The sequence below is a fragment of the Rattus norvegicus genome, chromosome 4 (assembly GCF_021556685.1).
Source record: "Rattus norvegicus strain SHRSP/BbbUtx chromosome 4, alternate assembly SHRSP_T2T, whole genome shotgun sequence".
Classification (NCBI taxonomy): domain Eukaryota; kingdom Metazoa; phylum Chordata; class Mammalia; order Rodentia; family Muridae; genus Rattus; species Rattus norvegicus.
Window position 1 is genome coordinate 42,299,260 of NC_141537.1, and position 19,992 is coordinate 42,319,251.

At 38.5% G+C, this 19,992-nt stretch overlaps 1 protein-coding gene across 1 annotated transcript in view; it reads right to left on the reverse strand.

Annotated features, from left to right (window-relative positions):
* Positions 1 to 19,992, reverse strand: part of Vwde (von Willebrand factor D and EGF domains) — a 75,539-nt gene that overhangs the window by 34,468 nt on the left and 21,079 nt on the right. Inside the window, exons 4-10 of the mRNA XM_087659536.1 lie at positions 12,719 to 12,966; positions 11,849 to 11,938; positions 9,430 to 9,574; positions 6,660 to 6,874; positions 6,168 to 6,241; positions 4,652 to 4,925; positions 52 to 260 (exon numbers count right to left, since the gene is read on the reverse strand). Coding sequence (XP_087515662.1) covers positions 52 to 260; positions 4,652 to 4,925; positions 6,168 to 6,241; positions 6,660 to 6,874; positions 9,430 to 9,574; positions 11,849 to 11,938; positions 12,719 to 12,966 — 1,255 coding nt within the window. The remainder of the gene's footprint in view (positions 1 to 51; positions 261 to 4,651; positions 4,926 to 6,167; positions 6,242 to 6,659; positions 6,875 to 9,429; positions 9,575 to 11,848; positions 11,939 to 12,718; positions 12,967 to 19,992) is intronic.

Here is a 19,992-nt window from a genome sequence, read left to right on the forward strand (position 1 = left end):
CTTAAGCCTCATAGCAACACAAAAACAAATGAATCATAGCTTGATTCTCACCTCCATTCATTGATAAAAGCGACATAATTGTTGACGTGGTGATCAATTTTGATCCCATTCTTGTCATGGAAATCGTTTTCTGGGTTTTCATCGAAGGTGCCACAAAGCCCCAATGTGCTTCTGAAGTCTAAACTAGGGATTCTTAGCGTTATACTCATACCCCACTCACTGAGGTCAGCACGGATGAACGCTCCGGAGGAAAACCAAATCTGAAAGCAGACAAGCCCACACTGAGATACGAGATGCTCAATCCACTCGGTTAAGAAAAGAGTGCCATGTAAGATATAAGAAAGTTATTTTTCTATGCACAAAAAGAATTAGAAGCTTATTTTTTACATGAAAACTTTCACTTAATATTATATTTTCAAAGAAATCACTTTTCACCTTATGCTGATTTGAAATTTGGTCACAATTTCAATTCTTTTAATTTTTATTTTTATGTGCATGGATGTTTTGCCAGAGTGTATGTTTGTTCTCCATGTGTGTGTGTGTGCACGCGTGCATGCGTGTGTGTGTGTGTGTGTGTGTGTGTGTGTGTGTGTGCCTGGTACCCGCAAAGGGCAAAATAGGGAGTCAGATCCTGTGAGACTGGAGTTACAGACAGTTGAGACCTACCATGTGGATGTTGGGAATTGAACCTCCAAAAGAGAAGCCAGTCCTCTTAACTGTCTACAGACCCCACCATTTCAACTATTTATTGAAACAGATGGTTCTTGATTTCTTCCATAATTAAAATTTTGTATTTTGTAAGATTGAAGTAGTTAAAGCTAGTAAGAGCAATGTTAACAAAGTTGCATTCTGATGGTAGTAATGCAGTATGGAATTGCAATGCCAAGTCATTAATTTACACCAATAAACATGATTTGAGAGGAATATAAGTCCTTGAAGCTAATCACTATTCTCTTATTGCCAGTAGGCAAATAGAATCAATACCCAAGTGACCTTAATGGTCTGTGCCATCTGACAATGAACCACTGCCACTGGTCCCAGTAATGTCCTGAGGCCAACCATCTGGATCTGTAATTGAAAAAAAATGACTTTTTCTAAAAGCACTAAAGACACATCACCAGTGTTTGTTTTTCAGTTTAAACATAATCCTTCTTGTCTCCTTATTTTAAAAAAATGATGTATACTCATGGTATTGCTTTTCATGAGTAATAACCTTATATTTCTAATATTTAAGCTGGTTAAAACTATTCCAAAGTCTATATATTGTATCTCTGCCTAGAAATCAACAAATGTCCACCCTCTCATTTTCTTGATCATAATTTCTTCTACTATGTGTCTAATTTTAATTTTCTCTTATTAAAATTCCCTATGGTACCTTATAAATTTCCTCTTACAGGGAGAGATGCAATGGACACCACTGGTGATACCTACATCCATAAGGATTTCACTAGAACAAGTTTCCAGTTAAAACTTTTCCTGAAATGACATATAGAGTCCCCTAGAAAGACTATTTTTCCATAATTTTTAATTTTTGGCAATATTATGTGGAAGGTAGTGGTCTTTATTTATTTGGTTAATTATGAGGCATTTCAATATTTTGTTGATTATTTGTACATTTAGACATACTAAGGAATTCACAAATTCCTTTGTGAATTGACTTTTTGTTTTTGCTTATTTATTTAGTTTTGACTGAGTCTTGCTATAGAACCCAGGCTTGTCTTATGCTCCCCATTCTGTTGACTTGGCTTCTAAACTTTGGATAGCAGTCATGTAGAGTGTTCCTCGACTCAAAGGATAAACAGGCTAAGAAAGAAATTAGGGAAATAATAGTCACAAATAACATAAACGACCTCGGTGGGACTCTAACCAAACAAGTGAAAGATCTGTAAAACAAGAACTTCAAGTCTCTGAAGAAAGAAATTGAAAAAGATCCCAGAAGATGGAAAGATCTCCCATGCTCATGGAATGGCAGAATTAATATAGTAAAAATGGGCATCTTGCCAAAAGCAATCTACATATTCCCCATCAAAATTCCAACTCAATTTTTCATAGAGTTAGAAAGAGCAACTTTCAAATTCTTCTGGAATAACAAAACACCCAGGATAGCAAAAACTAGCCTCAACAATAAAAAAACTTCTGGGGGAATTACCATCCCTCACCTCAAGCTATATTAAAAACTGTATGGTACTGGTACCGATACAGGCAGGTAGATCAATGGACTAGAACTGAAGACTCAAAAATGAACCCATTCACCTATGGTCACTTGATCTTTAAAAAGGAGCTAAAACCATCAAGTGAAAAAAAAGATAGCATTTTCAACAAATGATGCTGGTTCAAATGGAGGTCAGCATGTAGAAGAGTGCAAATCAATCCATTCTTATTGCCCTGTACAAAGTTTAAGTCCAAGTGGATCAAGGACCTCCACATCAAACCAGATATACTTTTTTCTATTAGTTTGACTAATAGAAAAAAAAGTGGGGAAGAGCCTCAAACACATGGGCACTGAGGAAAATTTCCTAAACAGAACACCAATGGCTTATGCTCTAAGATCAAGAATTGACAAATGGGGCTTCGTAAATTGGGAAAGCTTCTGTAAGACAAAGAACACTGTCATTAGGACAAAATGGCAACCAACAGATTTGGAAAAGATCTTTACCAATCCTACAACTGATAGAGGGCTAATATCCAAAATATACAAAGAACTCAAGAAATTAGACTCCAGAGAGTCAAATAACCTTGTTAAAAATGGAGTCCAGAGCTAAACAAAAAATTCTCACCTGAGGAATATCAAATGGCTGAGAAGTACCTAAAGAAATATTCAACATCCTTAGTCATCAGGGAAATGCAAATCAAAACAACTGAGTTTCCACCTCAAAACAGTCAGAATGGCTAAGATAAGAAACTCAGGTGACAACAGATGCTGGTGAGGATGTGGAGAAAGAGGAACACTCCTCGATTTTTTGGTGGGACTGTAAGCTGGTACAACCACTCTAGAAATCAGTCTGGAGATTACTCAGAAAATCAGACATAGTACTTCCTGAAGACCCAGCTATACCTCTCCTGGGCATATACCCAAAAGATGCTCCAACATATAACAAGGACACAGGCTCCACTATGCTCATAGCAGCCTTATTTATAATAGCCAGAAGCTGGAAAGAACCCAGATGGCCTTCAACAGAGAAAAGGATACAGAAAATATGTTACATTTACACAATGGGGTACTACTCAGCTATCAAAAAAATGACTTCATGAAATCCATAGGCAAATGGAATGAACTAGAAAATATCATCCTGAGTGAGGTAACCCAATCACAGGAAAACACACATGGTATGCACTCACTAATAAGTGGATATTAGCCCAAAAGCTCGAGTTACCCGAGATGCAATCCACAGACCACATGAAGCTCAAGAAGAAGGATGACAAAAGTGCAGATGCCTCACTCCTTCTTAAAAGTGGGAACAAAAATATTCATAGGAGGGGATATGGAGGCAATGTTTCGAGAAGAGTCTGAAGGAAAGGCCATTCAGAGCCTGCCACACATGGGTACACAGCACATACATATATATGTATACAGCCACCAAAACTAGATAAGATTGATGAAACTAAGAAATGCATGCTCACAGGAGCCAAATATAGCTGTCTCCTGAGAGTCACAGTCAGAGCATGCAGAGGCAAATGTTAGCAGCAAACCATTGAACTGAGAACCGAACCGGATCCCTGTTGGATGAGTTAGAGAAAGGATTGAAACTGAAGGGGCTTGCAACCCCATAAGAACAAGAATGCCAACCAACCAGAGCTCCCAGGGACTAAACCACCACCCAAAGACTATGCATGGACAGACCCATAATTACAGATGCATATATAGCAGAGGATGGCCTTGTTGAGCACCAATGGAAGGAGAAGTCCTTGGTACTGCCAAGGCTGGACCCCTCCAAGGGGAGTGGTTGGGGAGGAGAACACCCTTATAGAAGAAGGGGAGAGGGAAGGGATAGGGGACTTGTGTCCAGGAAATCGGAAAAGGGAATAACATTTGAAATGTAAATAAAAAATATCCAATAAAAAAAGGAGAAAAAAATAGGATTAGCAGACCACAGCCTGTCACTGTAATGAACCCCGTTTGTTTAATAAAGATGGAAGAAATCCAATTAAAAATATAATTTATGGCCCTTTGCCTGATTTTTACTCTTTTTCATATATCTACCAATGTCTTCCTGAAGTAGTAACAGAGTGTATTCATTTAAAAAAAACTGCTCAGCTATTCCTGAATATTGATTTTTGTCATTTTACCTATTATCTATTTATTAGACATTGCCACGTAATTTTAGGACTAATCCACAAAACTAATATTAAAATGTTTTAAAGGAATAATTTGGATATGAGGGTATGCTGCATTTTGAATAATAGGTTAAAATATAAGCTTTTTGTCCAATATCTGAGTGAACCTAAAGCTATCTCTTTCTTTTTTACATTCTCATGCATGTATATAATATATTTTGATTATATTCATTCATTATCTTCTAAGTGCTTATTTCTTCAGCAGCCTAATATCAAAACATAACAGTCCCTAATTTGTAAGCATGAATAAAAGTTAATCAAAATTATGAAAAGCAAAACTCCTTCTACTGTTAAATTTTTACTTCTGTCCACATACCGTGATTTTTCTTCCTAAATAAGACTCAGTTATTCTGATATTTCTTGATGATGATTCTTGGCTCTTTACAAACAAATATGGCGGAGATTCACGTAACTGCCCACTGCACATATCAAAAGTAACAATGTCACCTTCTTCTTTTGCAACAAAGCCACAGTTACATGACACAGGATAGTGTAAGCTCCCACAGTCCCACTGACGTACGTGGATTTCAAAATCACGTGACATACTCTTAGAAAGCACAAACGTTCCAGTCTTGAAGTTGTCATATACCCTAGTATGAACAAAGGTCAGCTACATTGAGAATCAGGATAAAATATTATAACAATATAACTTTAATATATAAAAGTTCCTTAATGTATGTATAAGCAGGCAATGTATTTTGTTCTCAGAGTAAGAAATTTGTGTTTTCAGCACATTTGTGGTTCTGAAGATTGATATGTGTCTGTGAATGACTCAAAGTGGTCACAGATTCCTTAACTCTTTCCCATATCTCTCTCTGTCTCTTTGTCCATCCAGCAGGCTTTACTCTTAAAGGAGACTATGCTTGCAGAGTAAACAGGCAGCTGGCTGCCTTCCTTACAGAAAGCATTTTCTAACGTGGGTATTACTTACTGCTTTCAGTAGTCGGTCTCTTTTAATAAAATCAGGAGCTCTATTTCCTTCCCTTATTTTCTGTCTGTTTTAATTTTCTTCCTGGCACGTATTTGCTTTCAACACTTTTTTTATTTCTAGTACTACTATGATTGGTGTGAATCGTGTATCTGTATCAATTCTTCTATCCAGCTCATAGTGGAGGGTTCCACCACTATGTCACTCAGGAATAATCTACTGACAGCTGTCACGCAATGTTTAAAACACCTGTCAGGTATCATGTAGAAAGGTTTTACTAGACAATGAGTTGTCTCTCTTCTTAAGGATGGCTTAGCATCACAAAGCCCCAGCTACAGACTGTGAAAGCAGTATCATTTTGATACCCTTTTCATTACTTTGAACAGTTTACTTGAATTCCAGAAACAACCACAAAGGACGTCATGGTAGGAAAAAAATCAATTTTGAAAATTGGCATTCTTATCACTAATTAAATGCAAATAGTATTAAAGTAGATTGAATGAATTAGCTTCATCATTCACATAAGCCTCATAGATTATTTTGTAATTCTATAAACATACAACACAGTAAATACTCAGTGAAAATAAATGACTTAAAATCAAAATAAATAGGCGGCCAAACATGAATGATATGTGCATTTGTAATAATCTTCAATACATCTTCACTTATAATAATCCAAAAATTCAGGCCCATTAGTTGTTTGCATTATTTACTAAGGAACAGAATCAAGGCAAAAATATTCTACACAAATACACTAATGTCTAGAAACAAACCAGCAAAAGTGCAAATCATTGAAAACATAAGGAAATGATAAAAAAGTGTGATGCTTAAAACAAAACATGGCAAAAAAAAAAAAACCAAAGAAAATAAAAGCCACCAAAAGAAGAAAAGACCAGGACATTACCTGCCATCAAACGTAATGATGTGTGGGTCAGTAAATGAATAGCAGTAAGCAGACGGGACATCCTTGATTTTGACCTGTGGAAGAAGATGTTTAAATGTTAACATTGATTGCTGGCTAGTAAATTTTTAGCAATTGAAACTACTATTCAATAAATTCTTTTTATAGGTGCTGAAAATGAAACTGTTTTAAAGTAAAAATATTAAGCATTTTTTAAGATTATTTATTTCTATAATGCATCCGTATGTGTACATATGGCAACTGTAAACAGGTGGCCATAGAGACCAAAAGCAAGTGTCAGGTCTCCTAGAGAAGAAGTTACAGGCAGTTGTCAGCTGCCTCAGACGGCAATAGGAACCCAACTTTAGTTCTCTAAAGGACAAGAAAGGAAACTTAGCCTTTTAGCCATCTCTTCAAATAATTTATAAAAAAATTGTTGGCACAAATGTATTTTTAAATCTTAAGTTATAAAGGTTATTTTTCTGATTAGTCAACCTGGATGCTGTCTGGAGTGTATCTGTCCCACAGGAAAATATCATTAACTATAGGTTCCACAGTGATGTCTGTAACTCTGTCTCCATCCCGGGAAAAGTCTATCACAGCAGTGTAATACACTATAGCCTGGCTACATATTCCATCGGCACAAGGGTTCTGGTAAAGGTCCACATGGCACGAAGACAATGCCAAATTTAAATTGAGGTGTTCTTTACCTATTCAGGAAGAAAAAAACATTTTAAAAAGTTTTTTTCCAAGATATATACAAGTCAAATGTAGTTATTTGATCAATATGAGACAGACTAAAATATTATTCTTAAATATTTTTCTTTAAAAGTTACTGTAATGTTTGTTTAAATTAAAATAAAGCTACTGAATCTACTTGATCTTTATAGATAATATTAATTTAAAGTATGTATGCATACATACAAACACACTACTATTTTCAATAAAGTTATAAGTACATGTGCATTTAGACAAAATTCAAAAGCAGTAAACAACAGGTAGGAGAGGGTAATGAATAATTTAGTAGAATATTTCGTCAACATAAATGTTCATATACTATTTTGACATTCAGTAAGAAAATGATGTAGCGCTCTTGAAGGTGATCATGAGTAATAAACTCATTTCACGTTATAAATATCAGAATATACTCAGAACTTCAAAATGATAGTAATAAAGAAAAAAGGAAATAGGGGTTGGGAAAGGAAAAAAAAGGAAATAATCCTGAGAGGAAACAGTAACGGAAAACGAAAACAGAACTTTAAAAAGTGATATAGCTCATTTGCATAATTTCTGGTCTTTTCATTAATGAAAGTACATGTCCTGAGATTGGATATAAAGAAGCAGGTTTTCAAATTCAATTCAACACCACAAAGCCTTCCTGAGATTCAAGGAGGAAGAAATTAATTCTAAAGACTATTTTTTACACACATGAATTTTACAGGTATGAAATTGCAGTAGTTGGGTAAAATTTATACACTCTACTGGGTTCAAGATCCCAGAAAAAATGTTCTCTCTCTCTCTCTCTCTCTCTCTCTCTCTCTCTCTCTCTCTCTCTCTTTCTTTTTTAAGACAGGGTTTCTCTGAAACTAGGTCTGTAGGCCAAGTTGGCCTCAAACTCTGTCTGTGCCTTCCAAGCGCTGGGATTAAAGGTATGTGCTACTACTGCGTGGCCTATGTTTCTCTTTTTATTTTCCTAGAAATACATTTTTCTCATACTCATAAAAATAATAGAAACGTCGAAATTCCTTAGCTAGCTCCCTAGAAAGAGTGTGGAATATGTCTGGATCAGGTACAGGCAATGACTTCATTTCCCAAGTATTCAATATGAAGGCCAAGGCTGTTCTCATGGAACCTGTACAACAGCTGCAGGGCCTCTGTCAAATCAGGTAACCATGTTCTCTGTCATCGTAGACACTGGGGGGAAGGGAAGGGAAAGAGCACCCAGTATGAAATCAGAAATTTCTCCCTAGAAATAGAGAACAACTTTTAATTGGCAATCAGACACACAAGATATAAGAGCACATTTATGCCATTTTTATATTATTATAGCAATAATTGTCTTAATTAAAGAAACCAAGAGTGTGTAAGTATATTTGAACGTACACTTCTAATCAAGAGAAAATTTGGCTTAGCATAATTTGGACAGTTCTATGTGTTCAGTAATATGTGTTTTCATGCTTCCCAGAAGTAGCTTGACCTGGAATTGTGTCAAAGGTCTGAGCTGTAATAAAATCACAAGCCTGATGTACACAGGCCTCCAGAAGTCTAAGTGCCCAGGTAGGTATCTTCTAAGCATGTATAATTGTCAAGTCCCTTAGCGTGACATCTTTGAGTTTCTTTTTAAGCCTCTAATTCACCTTCTTAAATTTTAATTTTAATTCATTAATTTATTTGTATATCAGGCAGGAGACTAACCTGGGCCTGTTAATCTTTTCACCTCTCTTATTCAGTTCAGTGTTATAAGGCCATTATCACCTAGATACCCTGTGCTTGAGGTTCTACTGAAAATGCTTTATTGTATGAAAAATGTACAGTGTGCAAACAGAACTATCATTTCTCTTTATAGGTTCTGTTTTAATCAGAAAATCTCTGGTTTGGGTCAGAGCAATTGGGAAACTTGGAAAGAACTCAAGCAACCCAGCCACAGCTATTCACAGTCTGCTCTCTTGGCTGTTCTATGCTGTTCTAGGGAGAGGCTTCCCTCTCCATTTTGTTCTAGTAGTGATCTATCTATGGTCATGCATCAGGTATCCATGGGTAGGATCAGTCATTTATATGGAGACAAAATATCCCACATGAAGCTTACATTGGGGAGGGAAGTGTACAGAACTCATTATGAGATCCATGTTTCATAAGCTCCAACTCTGAGTACCTCACAAAAAATATTTTCAGTGAAGGCATTTTTGGAAAACCGTAAAGTTGTCGCTATCTCCACAAACAAGGCAGCGAGAAGAAAAGGTAGGAGACAGAGAAGAAGGGAAGTGATCGATTACGAAGATGTGGATGGAAAGAGGACCAATGTCAACATGGAGCAGATAGCTCACTAGTGTGCTTGAACCAGAAAGGAAGAAAAAGCAAACATGAATCACTGGGTCCATCATCGGTTCAACATTACGTCAAATCATTAATATGATATGGCTATAGTTTGATTTAAGCAAGAAACATATTTTCTTATGTGAGTACAATCCAGGGACTCTCTCTGCAAGAGACCAAGGATCAGTTATTGCCTGGCAAGTAATAAACCAAAGTGAACTTAGTGTGTTACCGTGTTCGATGGTTTTCAGTTTTAATGAGATTTTGCATCCTTGATCAAGCTCACTAAATTCAGAGCAAACAATAGGAATTGTACTCTCTATCCTCAGCTGGTATTCTTTTCCATCTTCTGATATAGTGTCCAGTTCAGGTTTTAACTAGCATGAGAAAATACAGCATTTAAGTTCAAATGGAATGTATTTCTAGGAGTCCATTTTGAAGACATGTTTTTGTTGGTGTTGTTGTTATTGTTACCCCAGCAGACTATCATTTGCTTAGTGAGACATTAATAACAACCATTCTGTTTTATTTCCGTAAACATGGCCGATTAACATCAAACCAGTAAAAATTCGTTGATTCTGGAGAATGAAGGATGAGAGATGGTGATTTTTTTTTCTCATTTGTTTGCTGATGCTTATTGACACAACCAGAGAAGAACCTGGTGATTTTCAAGGACTTATTGTCACCATTGAAATGTATATATTTACTTAATACATAAGCCAAAATGTCATCACCTTCACCATTCTGCTCCTCAGCTTGTTTCTGACCATCTGCCTTTTAAGTTAGACTTCCTATTATGTATTGATACAACCTGAGTCCACTCCCATCCATCAGGCAGTCATATGTGGAAGCAGGGATCTTTGGTGTTGTTCCCACAGCCTCAAGTCTTAACCGTCTCTAAGAAGCCTTGCTTTTTTTCTTTAATTTTTTTCATTTACTTTATATCCTGCTCACTCTCCCTTCCTGGTAACCCTCTCCTACAATCCTTCTCCCTTTCCCCCTCAGCTTCTCCTGCAAGCAAGTGGGTGAGCAGGTGAGACTTCCCCCTTGGTATCCTCCCCCCCTCCACTCCCCAGTACTTCAAGTCTCTGTGAGGCTAGACATTTCCTCTCCCACAGAGGCCAGACAAGACAGCACATCTGGAAGAACATATCTCACAGACAAGCAACAGCTTTTGCTAACAGCCCCCATTCCAGTTGTTCAGGACCCACATGAAGACTGAGTTACACATCTACTACATATGTGTGGGGAGGCCTAGGTCCAGCCCATGTATGATCTTTGGTTGGTGGTTCTGACTTTGAGAGCCCCAAGGGTGAAGGTTAGTTGACTCTGTTGGTCTTCCTGTGGAGTTCTTATCCCCACCAGGGCCATAATCCTTCATTCTACTCATCCACAAGAGTTCCCAAGTTCCATTCACTGATTGGCTGTGAGCACCTGTTATCTGTTTGAATCAACTACTGTCTGGGAGCCTGGAAGAATTGCTTCTTAGTGCGCTTCCTTTGTTAGACTAATAACAGTGGCTGACCACTGACATTGTTTAGCTGAGTATCTACTAAAGCAGAGGCAAAGGTTATTGTGCTCCCAGGGTCAGAGCTCTCTTTGCTCTCCCACTGCTAGCTCTTCTGACAAAGTAATTGAGTCTTCCTTACCTGGGTTCTGTCTATGTGTGCATGAACTTAGCTAGACAAAGGGTTTTATCCTGTCTTTAAGTCCTGTTTTCACAATTGACCAATCTCCCACATTATCTTTGGATATGATGCAACATGATGCCCTATGCAATCTCCAATTCCATTAGTGGACCCCCTCCCCACCAGTGTTACTCTTTAGCTTCTGTCCTTCTGTTCTGCCCGTGCCTTCCACTGGTGTGAGTCCCTGACACTCGGCTTACCTGTTGGAAGAACGCATCGCTTTCTAGATCCAGCACGAAAGTGAGCAGCAGCAATCAATAGAATTATATTGTTTAGTTAGCACAATCATGGCAATCCATAAAGCCCAGAGCTGAGTCCTTTCAGCTCAAGTCCCAGGTGCTAGCCCTTCATCTGGTTTCTCTCTTCAAACATTTACAATAGTCAAGTAGTAGCATTCTCACAATGCATAATAGAATATCTACTAGAATGACTTATGAAAATAGAGTCTTTGACTTATTTATTCTAATTTGAGCTTTAGACCTCCTTTGTCACAAGTCCATGAATTTGATGGCTTGACTTGTGAGGCTTTACTTTATCATGGCGGACAATTTTACATTCAGTCTTTCCTGAGACTGGCAATATTCTGTGACATGCTTTCTTATATTGCTAGGTAGCGGTAGCCATTTACAGCTCCTAGGAATGGGTCATGAAGAGTAAACATCTAATATTCCACAATGGACTTGTTGCTATGCTATGATGCAGTAAATACAATTTTGACTCAAACTGTTTTTCAATTGATGATGAGTTTACTGGGACACAGTGCCACCATAAGTAAAAGAGCACCCCAAATTCAGCTCCTTCCCATGTGTCTCCCAGCTTTGCTGGATATGAAAATTATTCAGGTTGCTCTTTAAAATGAAAATTTAATCTAGACTTTCTGATTCAGTCCAAGATAAGGCCCAGGAACCATCATGGGCAAACTATAGAAAATTAACTTTCTATCTCATACTGAATGCTACACACCTTAATTCCAGCAAAAAATCCTTGGCTTTCAACAGCTATACTTGGTACATCTGGTTTCTCCAAGTAAAACATGGCAGCAGTGCAGAATATCTATGAATACAGTTAAGAAATAATCACTTGGTAATGACATTATAAACATGCAAATTATCTTTCAATCTTTAATTTAATTGTTAGTAAATTATAAAATTAAAGAGATGGCCAGCAGTTAAGAGCACTTGCTGCTCTTGTATGGGATTCAGGTTCCATTTTTAGCACCCACAAAGTGGTTCAGAGCTACCCATAATTCCAGATTCAGGGGATCCAATACCCTTTCTGAACTTCATGGACATCCAACACACATATGGTACATGAACTTACAAAAACCCTCATACATAAGATAAAATAAATAAAATTATATTTAAATACTTGCCAAAAATTTGAGAAAAATTCTATCATATATAATTAGTTATTGAACCTCAATATAAAGGATAGTGCAAAATATATATACATATATATATGTATATGTGTGTGTGTGTGTGTGTGTGTGTGTGTTAGAAAGTAGAAACATGGTATTAGCATTGAAAAGTTAGAACATTATTTTCCAATATATAAGAATATAGTCTTAAAAACCTGAAAGAGACATATAATTTTAAGATTCACCAAAAATCAGCAGATTGTTAAAAGGAAATATTTAAACATAGTCACCAAACATACATTATTGACATGTCTAGCTGTTACCAGAATTAGCACAATTGACAAGTAGAAAAAATGCAAAGTCAAGACACTACTGCTTTATATGTTAAAGACAAAAGCAGTTTTCAGTGTTCAGCTTGAAATCTATTTTTGAAAATCAATATATTCATGAAAAAATGTAAGTTATTTTTTACATACCCTATCTCCAAGTCGGAGATTTATGCCATCAAGCTCTAAAATCGAGAACGCCTGAATAGTGCTCTCCTGTCTCAGTTCTTCTTTGATTTCTTGGGAAGAAAGCCTAGACCAGGCTATCAGAAATCCTACTGAGTTGTTTGTTGGGGAAACATCAAAAGTACACCTACAAAACACCTGGGAGCCCACAAGCTCCACTGAGACCTTGGGCCTGCCAGGAGGAGGAGGAGGCAGTACTGTGGAGAGCTGACCTGGAAGGAGAAAACACAGCTGGTAAATAAGGGAGAAAAGAAAAGAAAAGAATCTCAGCAAAAACAAAAACAAAAGCACTTGAAGACCATCAATTCAGGACTTACTTTAAGGAGACAGCAAAGAAATTTGGGGGAAAAATGATTATTTTCTAGCAGGCAACAAAGGGAAATACTCCAATTTGAACTATGTTGAGTACTGACTGGCACCAGAGTAACAGCTTAGGCTTACATTAGTCATGCAGAACCTTAGCAAAGCCTGGGTTGGGAAAAGAAAAAGGACTCACATTCCTCAGGCAATCATCAGTTCTAAATATAGAACGGACAAAAGTTAGTCACTAGCCTTTGTAATTTCTTGCTATAAAGATAACGATTTACCGTAGCATCAAGTCAAATATGTGTTTTGTAATTTGCTTTTAGCCCTATTCATCATAACTTCAGGTCGACAGAGCCGTTCGTGTGTTGTGGTTATGTTGTCAATGAACTGTACTCAGTGCTTGCCAATTGTCTTATTTTTTTTCATTTTTTCCTGAGGCTTCTGATATGCTTGAAGTTTGTTCCAGGAACTATATAAAAATTTTACAAGGTTTTTGTTTTTGTTTTTGTTGTTTTAATTCCAGGCATTTGTAAAGTTAAATCTTGGGGTCTGTAAAGATTGTCTTGTTTTAGAAATAGAAAAATATTCAACTGATAAAATTTAATAAGATGCTTTACTATATTCTGAAGTGTACATCATTTTACTACATACATTATTATTTTTTGACAATCACAAAGTTAACTTTCTAAATCTATTCCACAGAATACTAGAAAATTTCAAGAAACCTTGTATTAAGGACTTTTTTAATAAAGAAACTTGTGCCTTACAGTCTGCATCAGTACCCTGAACAGACATTGGGCTCCAGCTCCATACCCAGTCCCACAAGACCCAGAGGAAGCCTGACTCCCAGGTGCTCTGACACACCCAGGAACAGAGGTGTGGAGGCCACAACTACCCCAACCCCTGGAGTAACTAAGACTCCCAGAATCCAGGGACTCAGGAACCCCCAACCAGCCAGGGGCACAGTTTTTTTCCACTCTGAAGTAGTGCCCTGGGCAGACATTGGATGCTGGCTCCGCACCAAGTACCACATCACCCAGAGAAAGCCAGACTCCCAGGCTCTCTAACTGTCCCAAGATCAGAGATGCTCTGAAACACCCAGGATCACAGGATTACAGAGGAAGCTCAATTCCCAGGCTATCAGACACAACCAGGATCTCAGAATCATAGGCTCCCAGAATCAAAGGATCACAGAGACAGCAGATCTGAGGAGTTATGACATCACAAGGATCACAAGAGGAATGGGCTGCAGTCAGAGACAGAAAGGTCAGGTAACACTAGAGATAACCAGATGGCCAGAAGCAAGCACAAGAACATAAGCAACAGAAACCAAGGCTTTTTGGTGACATTAGAACTCAGTTCTGCCACCAGAGCAAATACTGGATATCCCAACACACCAGAAAAGCAAGATTTGGATTTAAAATCAGATCTCATGATGATGAAAGAGGATTTTAAGGAAGAACATAAATAACTCTCTTAAAGAAATACGGGAGAGTGGTTTCTGCCTGCCCCCAGAGCTGAAAGCTAATAGCCAGGAGCACCGACCCACCTGAAAGCAGAGGGAAGACCAAGTCTTCTGCTCCAAGCAACCCACCTGCTGGCCTCAGGACACACAAAGGCAGGAACAGTCTGAGACAGGACACTTCCGGTTTCTGCCTGCGCCCAGAGCTGAACAACTCCCACAGCTCTCTGTACCCAAATCCCATGGGGGAGAGAGCTGGACTTTCAGAAGTACAGACAATCCTGAGAGCTCTGGGGAGATCTCCAGTTCTGCTCACATTCCTAGCCCAAGAGCAACCTGCCTAGTTCCCTCTGGATACAGGAACCTAGGAGCAGTCAGGGCAGGACTTTTCTGGTTTCTGCCTGAGCCCAGAGCTAAAAGCCAGTCTCCAGGAGCACTGACACAGCTGAGAACAGAGGTAAGACCAATTCTTCTGCTCCAAGCAACCTGCCTTGAGGCTTCAGGACACACAAACCCAGGAGCAGGTCTCAGTTTGCAGATTTGGCTGAAAGAAAACAGGTCTACAGGAGTGCTAACACACAGGTTTACAGGAGGGTCAAGCCACTGTCAGAGACAGCAAGACATGCTAACACCAGAGACAACCTGATGTCGAGAGGCAAGCACAGAAACCTAAGCAACAGAAGCCAAGACTACTTGCCATCATCAGAGCCCAGTTCTCCCACTGATGTAAATATTACATATCCAAACACCCTGGAAAAGCAAGATTTGGATTTAAAGTCACATTTCATGATGATGATAAAGGATTTTAAGAAGGACATAAATAACTCCCTTAAAGAAATACAGGACAGCACAGATAAACAGGTAGAAGTCCTTAAAGAGAAAACACAAAAATCCCTTAAAGAATTACAGGAAAACACAAACAAATAGGTGATGGAATTGAACAAAACTATCCAGGATCTAAAACCTGAAATAGAAACAATAAAGAAATCCTAAAGGGATTCAACCTTGGAGATAGAAAAAGGAAAGAAATCAGGAATCACAGATGCAAGCATCACCAACAGAATATAAGAGATAGAAGAGAGAATCGAAGGTGCAGAAGATACCATAAAAAACATTGACAGAAGAGTCAAAGAAAATACAAAAAGCAAAAAGCCCTTAATCCAAACATCCAGGAAATCCAGAACACAATGAAAAGACCAAAACCTAAGGATAATAGGTATAGAAGAGAATGAAGATTCCCAACTTAAAGGGCCAGTAAATATCCTCAACAAAATTAAAGAAGAAAACTTCCCTAACATAAAGAAAGAGATGGCCATGAAAATAAAAAAAAGCCTACGTAACTCCAAATACACTGGACCAGAAAAGAAATTCCCACTGTCACAGAATTAAACATCAAATGCACAAAACAAAGAAAGAATATTAAAAGCAGTAGGGGAAAACAGTCAAGTAACACATAAAGGCAGACCATCAAAATTACACCGCACTTCTCAACAGAGACTATGAAAGCTAGAAGATCCTGGGCAGATGTCGTACAGACCCTAAGAGAACACACATGCCACCCTTGGCTACTACTATATCCAGCAAAACTCTCAATTACCATGGATGGAGAGACCAAGTTATTCCACGACAAAACCAAATTTACAAAATATCTTTCCACAAATCCAGCACTACAAAGGATAATAGATGGAAAACCCAACACAAGGAAGGAAACTACACTCTAGAAAAAGCAAGAAAGCAATCTTCTTTCAAGAAGCCCAAAAGAAGTTAGCAACACAAACATAATTCCACCTCTAACAACGAAAATAACAGAAAGCAACAATTACTTTCCCTTAATATCTCTTGACATGAATGGACTCAATTCCTCAATAAAAAGACATAGTTTGACCGGATAAGTAAACAAGACCCAGCATTTTGCTGCATAGAGAAAATACACCTCAGTGACAAAGACAGACACTACCTCATAGTAAAAGGCTGGAAAATTTTTCACTCTATTGGAGTGAGAATGGGGTCCTCAATGGAGGAGTTAGAGGAAGGACTGAGGTAACTGAGAGGGGTTTGCAACCCTATAGGAATAACAACACTATCAACCAACCAGACCCCCAAGAACTCCCAGGGACTAAACCACCAACCAAAGAGTACACCTGGAGGGACCCAGGGCTCCAGATGCATATGTAGCAGAGGATGGGCCTTGTTAGGCATCAATGGGAGGAGAAGCCTTTGGTCTGGTGAAAGCTAAATGCTCCAGTGTAGGGGAATGCCAGGGCGGGGAGGTAAGAGGGCATGGGTGAATGGGTAGGGTAGCACCCTCATGGAGGCAGGGTGTGGGTGGATTTGGGGAAGAGGGGTCCACTGGAGACACTGGGAAAGTAGATAACATTTGAAATGTAAATATTGAAAATATCCAATAAAAGAAAAGAAAAAATAAAAAATAATGAAACTTATTCTCAAATTATTTAAAGGATCATTTCATTAGACACCATATCCCAACAAGTACTTCAAATAGATTATTTTGCAATTAACATGATAACAGCAAACATTCTGGAGCTCTAGAGAAAGTGTCTTACAGCCCTCTACCTCAATCTTCCTTTGTCTCCTAAATTCTGAGATTAATGTATGCCCAGCTGCAAATATCCTAGTAATCTTAAGCTAAGTGACCACAGTCATAGTGAGGATTTTTGCTTATGTTGCTTCAATTTGTGTACAGTTTTGTATATTTTAAATTTTAAATAATTATACCAATATTTTAAATAATCACAATTTGCTGAAATAAGCAAATAAAGAAGTAAATATGCCTATTGCTTTTTGTGGTGCTCATTTTGAACTCAGGGCTTGAAATAGGACAGACAAGCTCTGTCCTACATAGTACACCCCAAGTACAATTGAAATGTGTTATTTATGCAAGAAGAAAAATTGATTTTTTTCTTTAATACAGATCTCTGATTAGGGAAGTCCATGTTTAGTACACATAATAGACCAATAATCATCATGACCTTATTGTTACAATGTTTAAGGAATATTGCTTTATTTTTATATCTAAAATATTAAAGCAAAAGTAAAATTTATAACACAGGCTCTAATGAAGCTCAGAATTTGAGATAGTATAATGTTTTGGTATCAGATATACTGGGAAAGCTGCCTGCAAAATCAACCTGCAACTGGAAGACTGTGGAGAAGTAACTCAGAGGTATTAATCATACTAACCAGATAAAAACTCTACCTCCTAGTTTTAGGGAATCTTATTTGTTTATAGACACAATGAAGTGGCTAATGTTTGTTTGTATTGAGAGATGGTCATCCTATGAAGCCAAAAACCTACAATAATCTTCCAACTGTGATCAAAGATACATACCACTGTGCTCAGCTTATTGTAGTTTTAAGACATTTTTCCACATTATTAAAAAATGTTGTTATAACTATTGTGCTTCACACTTGCTTGAACAGTTCCAGAAGGAAGAGCTTTGAACATAATAGGTAAAATGCATGTAAAGTTTTATGAAAATTAAGTGCAATCATCAATTTTCTTGTGAATGATTCTGCCAATATTTATAGCTTTTTTCAAAACAAATCTCTGTACATCTACCAACCTTAGGAATATGTTCTACACACAAAAATTACAAAAGTCATTGTTATTGATGATTTTTGTCATTCTGGTGATTCTTCTATAATTCAAGATTTAAAGCCACAGGGGAAAAAATTCACGATCACATAAAAACATAATAAAAAAAATGAAGAGGGAAGAGAGTGGACTACCCAGGAGTGCACACATCCTGAGACCACAGGACAGACTGCCACCTCTGCACACCTTGGCTCACATCCATGGTCCAAGGGGAAACTGAACAGTGCCTCTGGACACAGGGATAGAGGAACAGTCAGCCGCCAGTACCCATGGTTCTGGTCTGTGCCCAGGGCCAAACTGGACTGGCCAAACAGCTCCCTGCACCCAAATCCTGTGGGGGAGAGAGCTGGACTCTCAGAAGTGTGGATACTCCTGAGAAGTCATAGGAGAATACCATCTGCCCATAGTCCAGACCCAAGAGGGAATCACATAGTGCCAACTGTTCCTGCTGGGTGCAAGGACCTACATGAGTAAACAGACGCAGTACCCTTTGATTCCTACCCGCATCTAGAGTTGGAAGACAGTCTCTGTGTGAACCAACTTACCTGAGTGCAGAGGTAAGAACCACTTTTCTGCTACAGAGTGACCTGCTTGGTGGATTCAGAATATACAGAAGTAGAAGTCCTCTGGATCAGGGCACTTCCTGTTTGTGGCTCTGCCGGGAAGTGAACTGATACCATCCCACAGTTCCCTACACCCAAATCCCATGGGGAACAGAGTGGACCACCCAGGAGTACAGACATCCTAAGACCACAGGACAGACTGCCACCTCTGCACACCTCGGCCCACATCCTTGGTCCAAGGGGAAACTGCACAGTTCCTGTGGACACAGGAATATAGGAACAGACAGCTGCTGGTCGGCGCAGTTCTGGTCTGTGCCCAGGACCAAACTGAACCTGCCAAACAGCTCCCTGCACCCAAATCTCCTGGGGGAGAGAGCTGTAGCCTCAGAAGTGTGGATACTCCTGAGAAGTCAGAGGAGAATGCCCTCTGCCCACAGTGCAGACCCAAGAGGAATCACATAGTGCCAACTGTGCCCGCTGGGTGCAAGGACCTACGAGCAATCAGGGGCAGGACCCTTTGATTCTTGCCCATGCCTAGAGCTGGAAGACAGTTTCCAGGAGCGCTGACACACCTGAAATCAGAACATCTGTTCTCAGGAAAGGCTGAAAGGAAACAGGAAAACAGTTCTACAGGAGAGCTGACACAAAGGCCTACAGCAGGGTCAAGTCACTCTCAGAAACAACAAGACAAACAAACACCAGAGACAACACAATGGCTAGAGGCAAGGGTAGGAATCTAAGCAACAGAAATCAAGACTCCTTGGCATCATCAGATCCCAGTACTCCCACCAAAGAAAATACTGGATATTCAAACCAGAAAAGCAAGATTTAGATTTAAAATCACATTTTTTGATAATGATGGAAGACTTTAAGAAAGACATAAAGCACTCCCTTAAATAAATGCAGGAAAACACAAGTAAACAAGTAGAAGCTCTTAGAGAGAAAACACAAAATCCCTGAAAGAATTACAGGAAAACACAATCAAACAGGTGAATGAATTGAAAATGGAAATAGAAACAAAAAAGAAAGCAAAAAGGGAGACAACTCTGGATATAGAAAACCAAAGGAAGAGACAAGGAGCAATAGATACAGGCATCCAAACAGAATACAAGAAACAGAGGAGAGAATCTCAGGGGCAGAAGATACCATAGAAAACATAGACACAACTGTCAAAGATAGTGTAAAATGCAAAAAGCTCCTAGCCCAAAACATACAGGAAATCCAGGACACAATGAGAAGATCAAACCTAAGGATAATAGTTATAGAAGAGAGTGAAGACTCCCAACTTAAA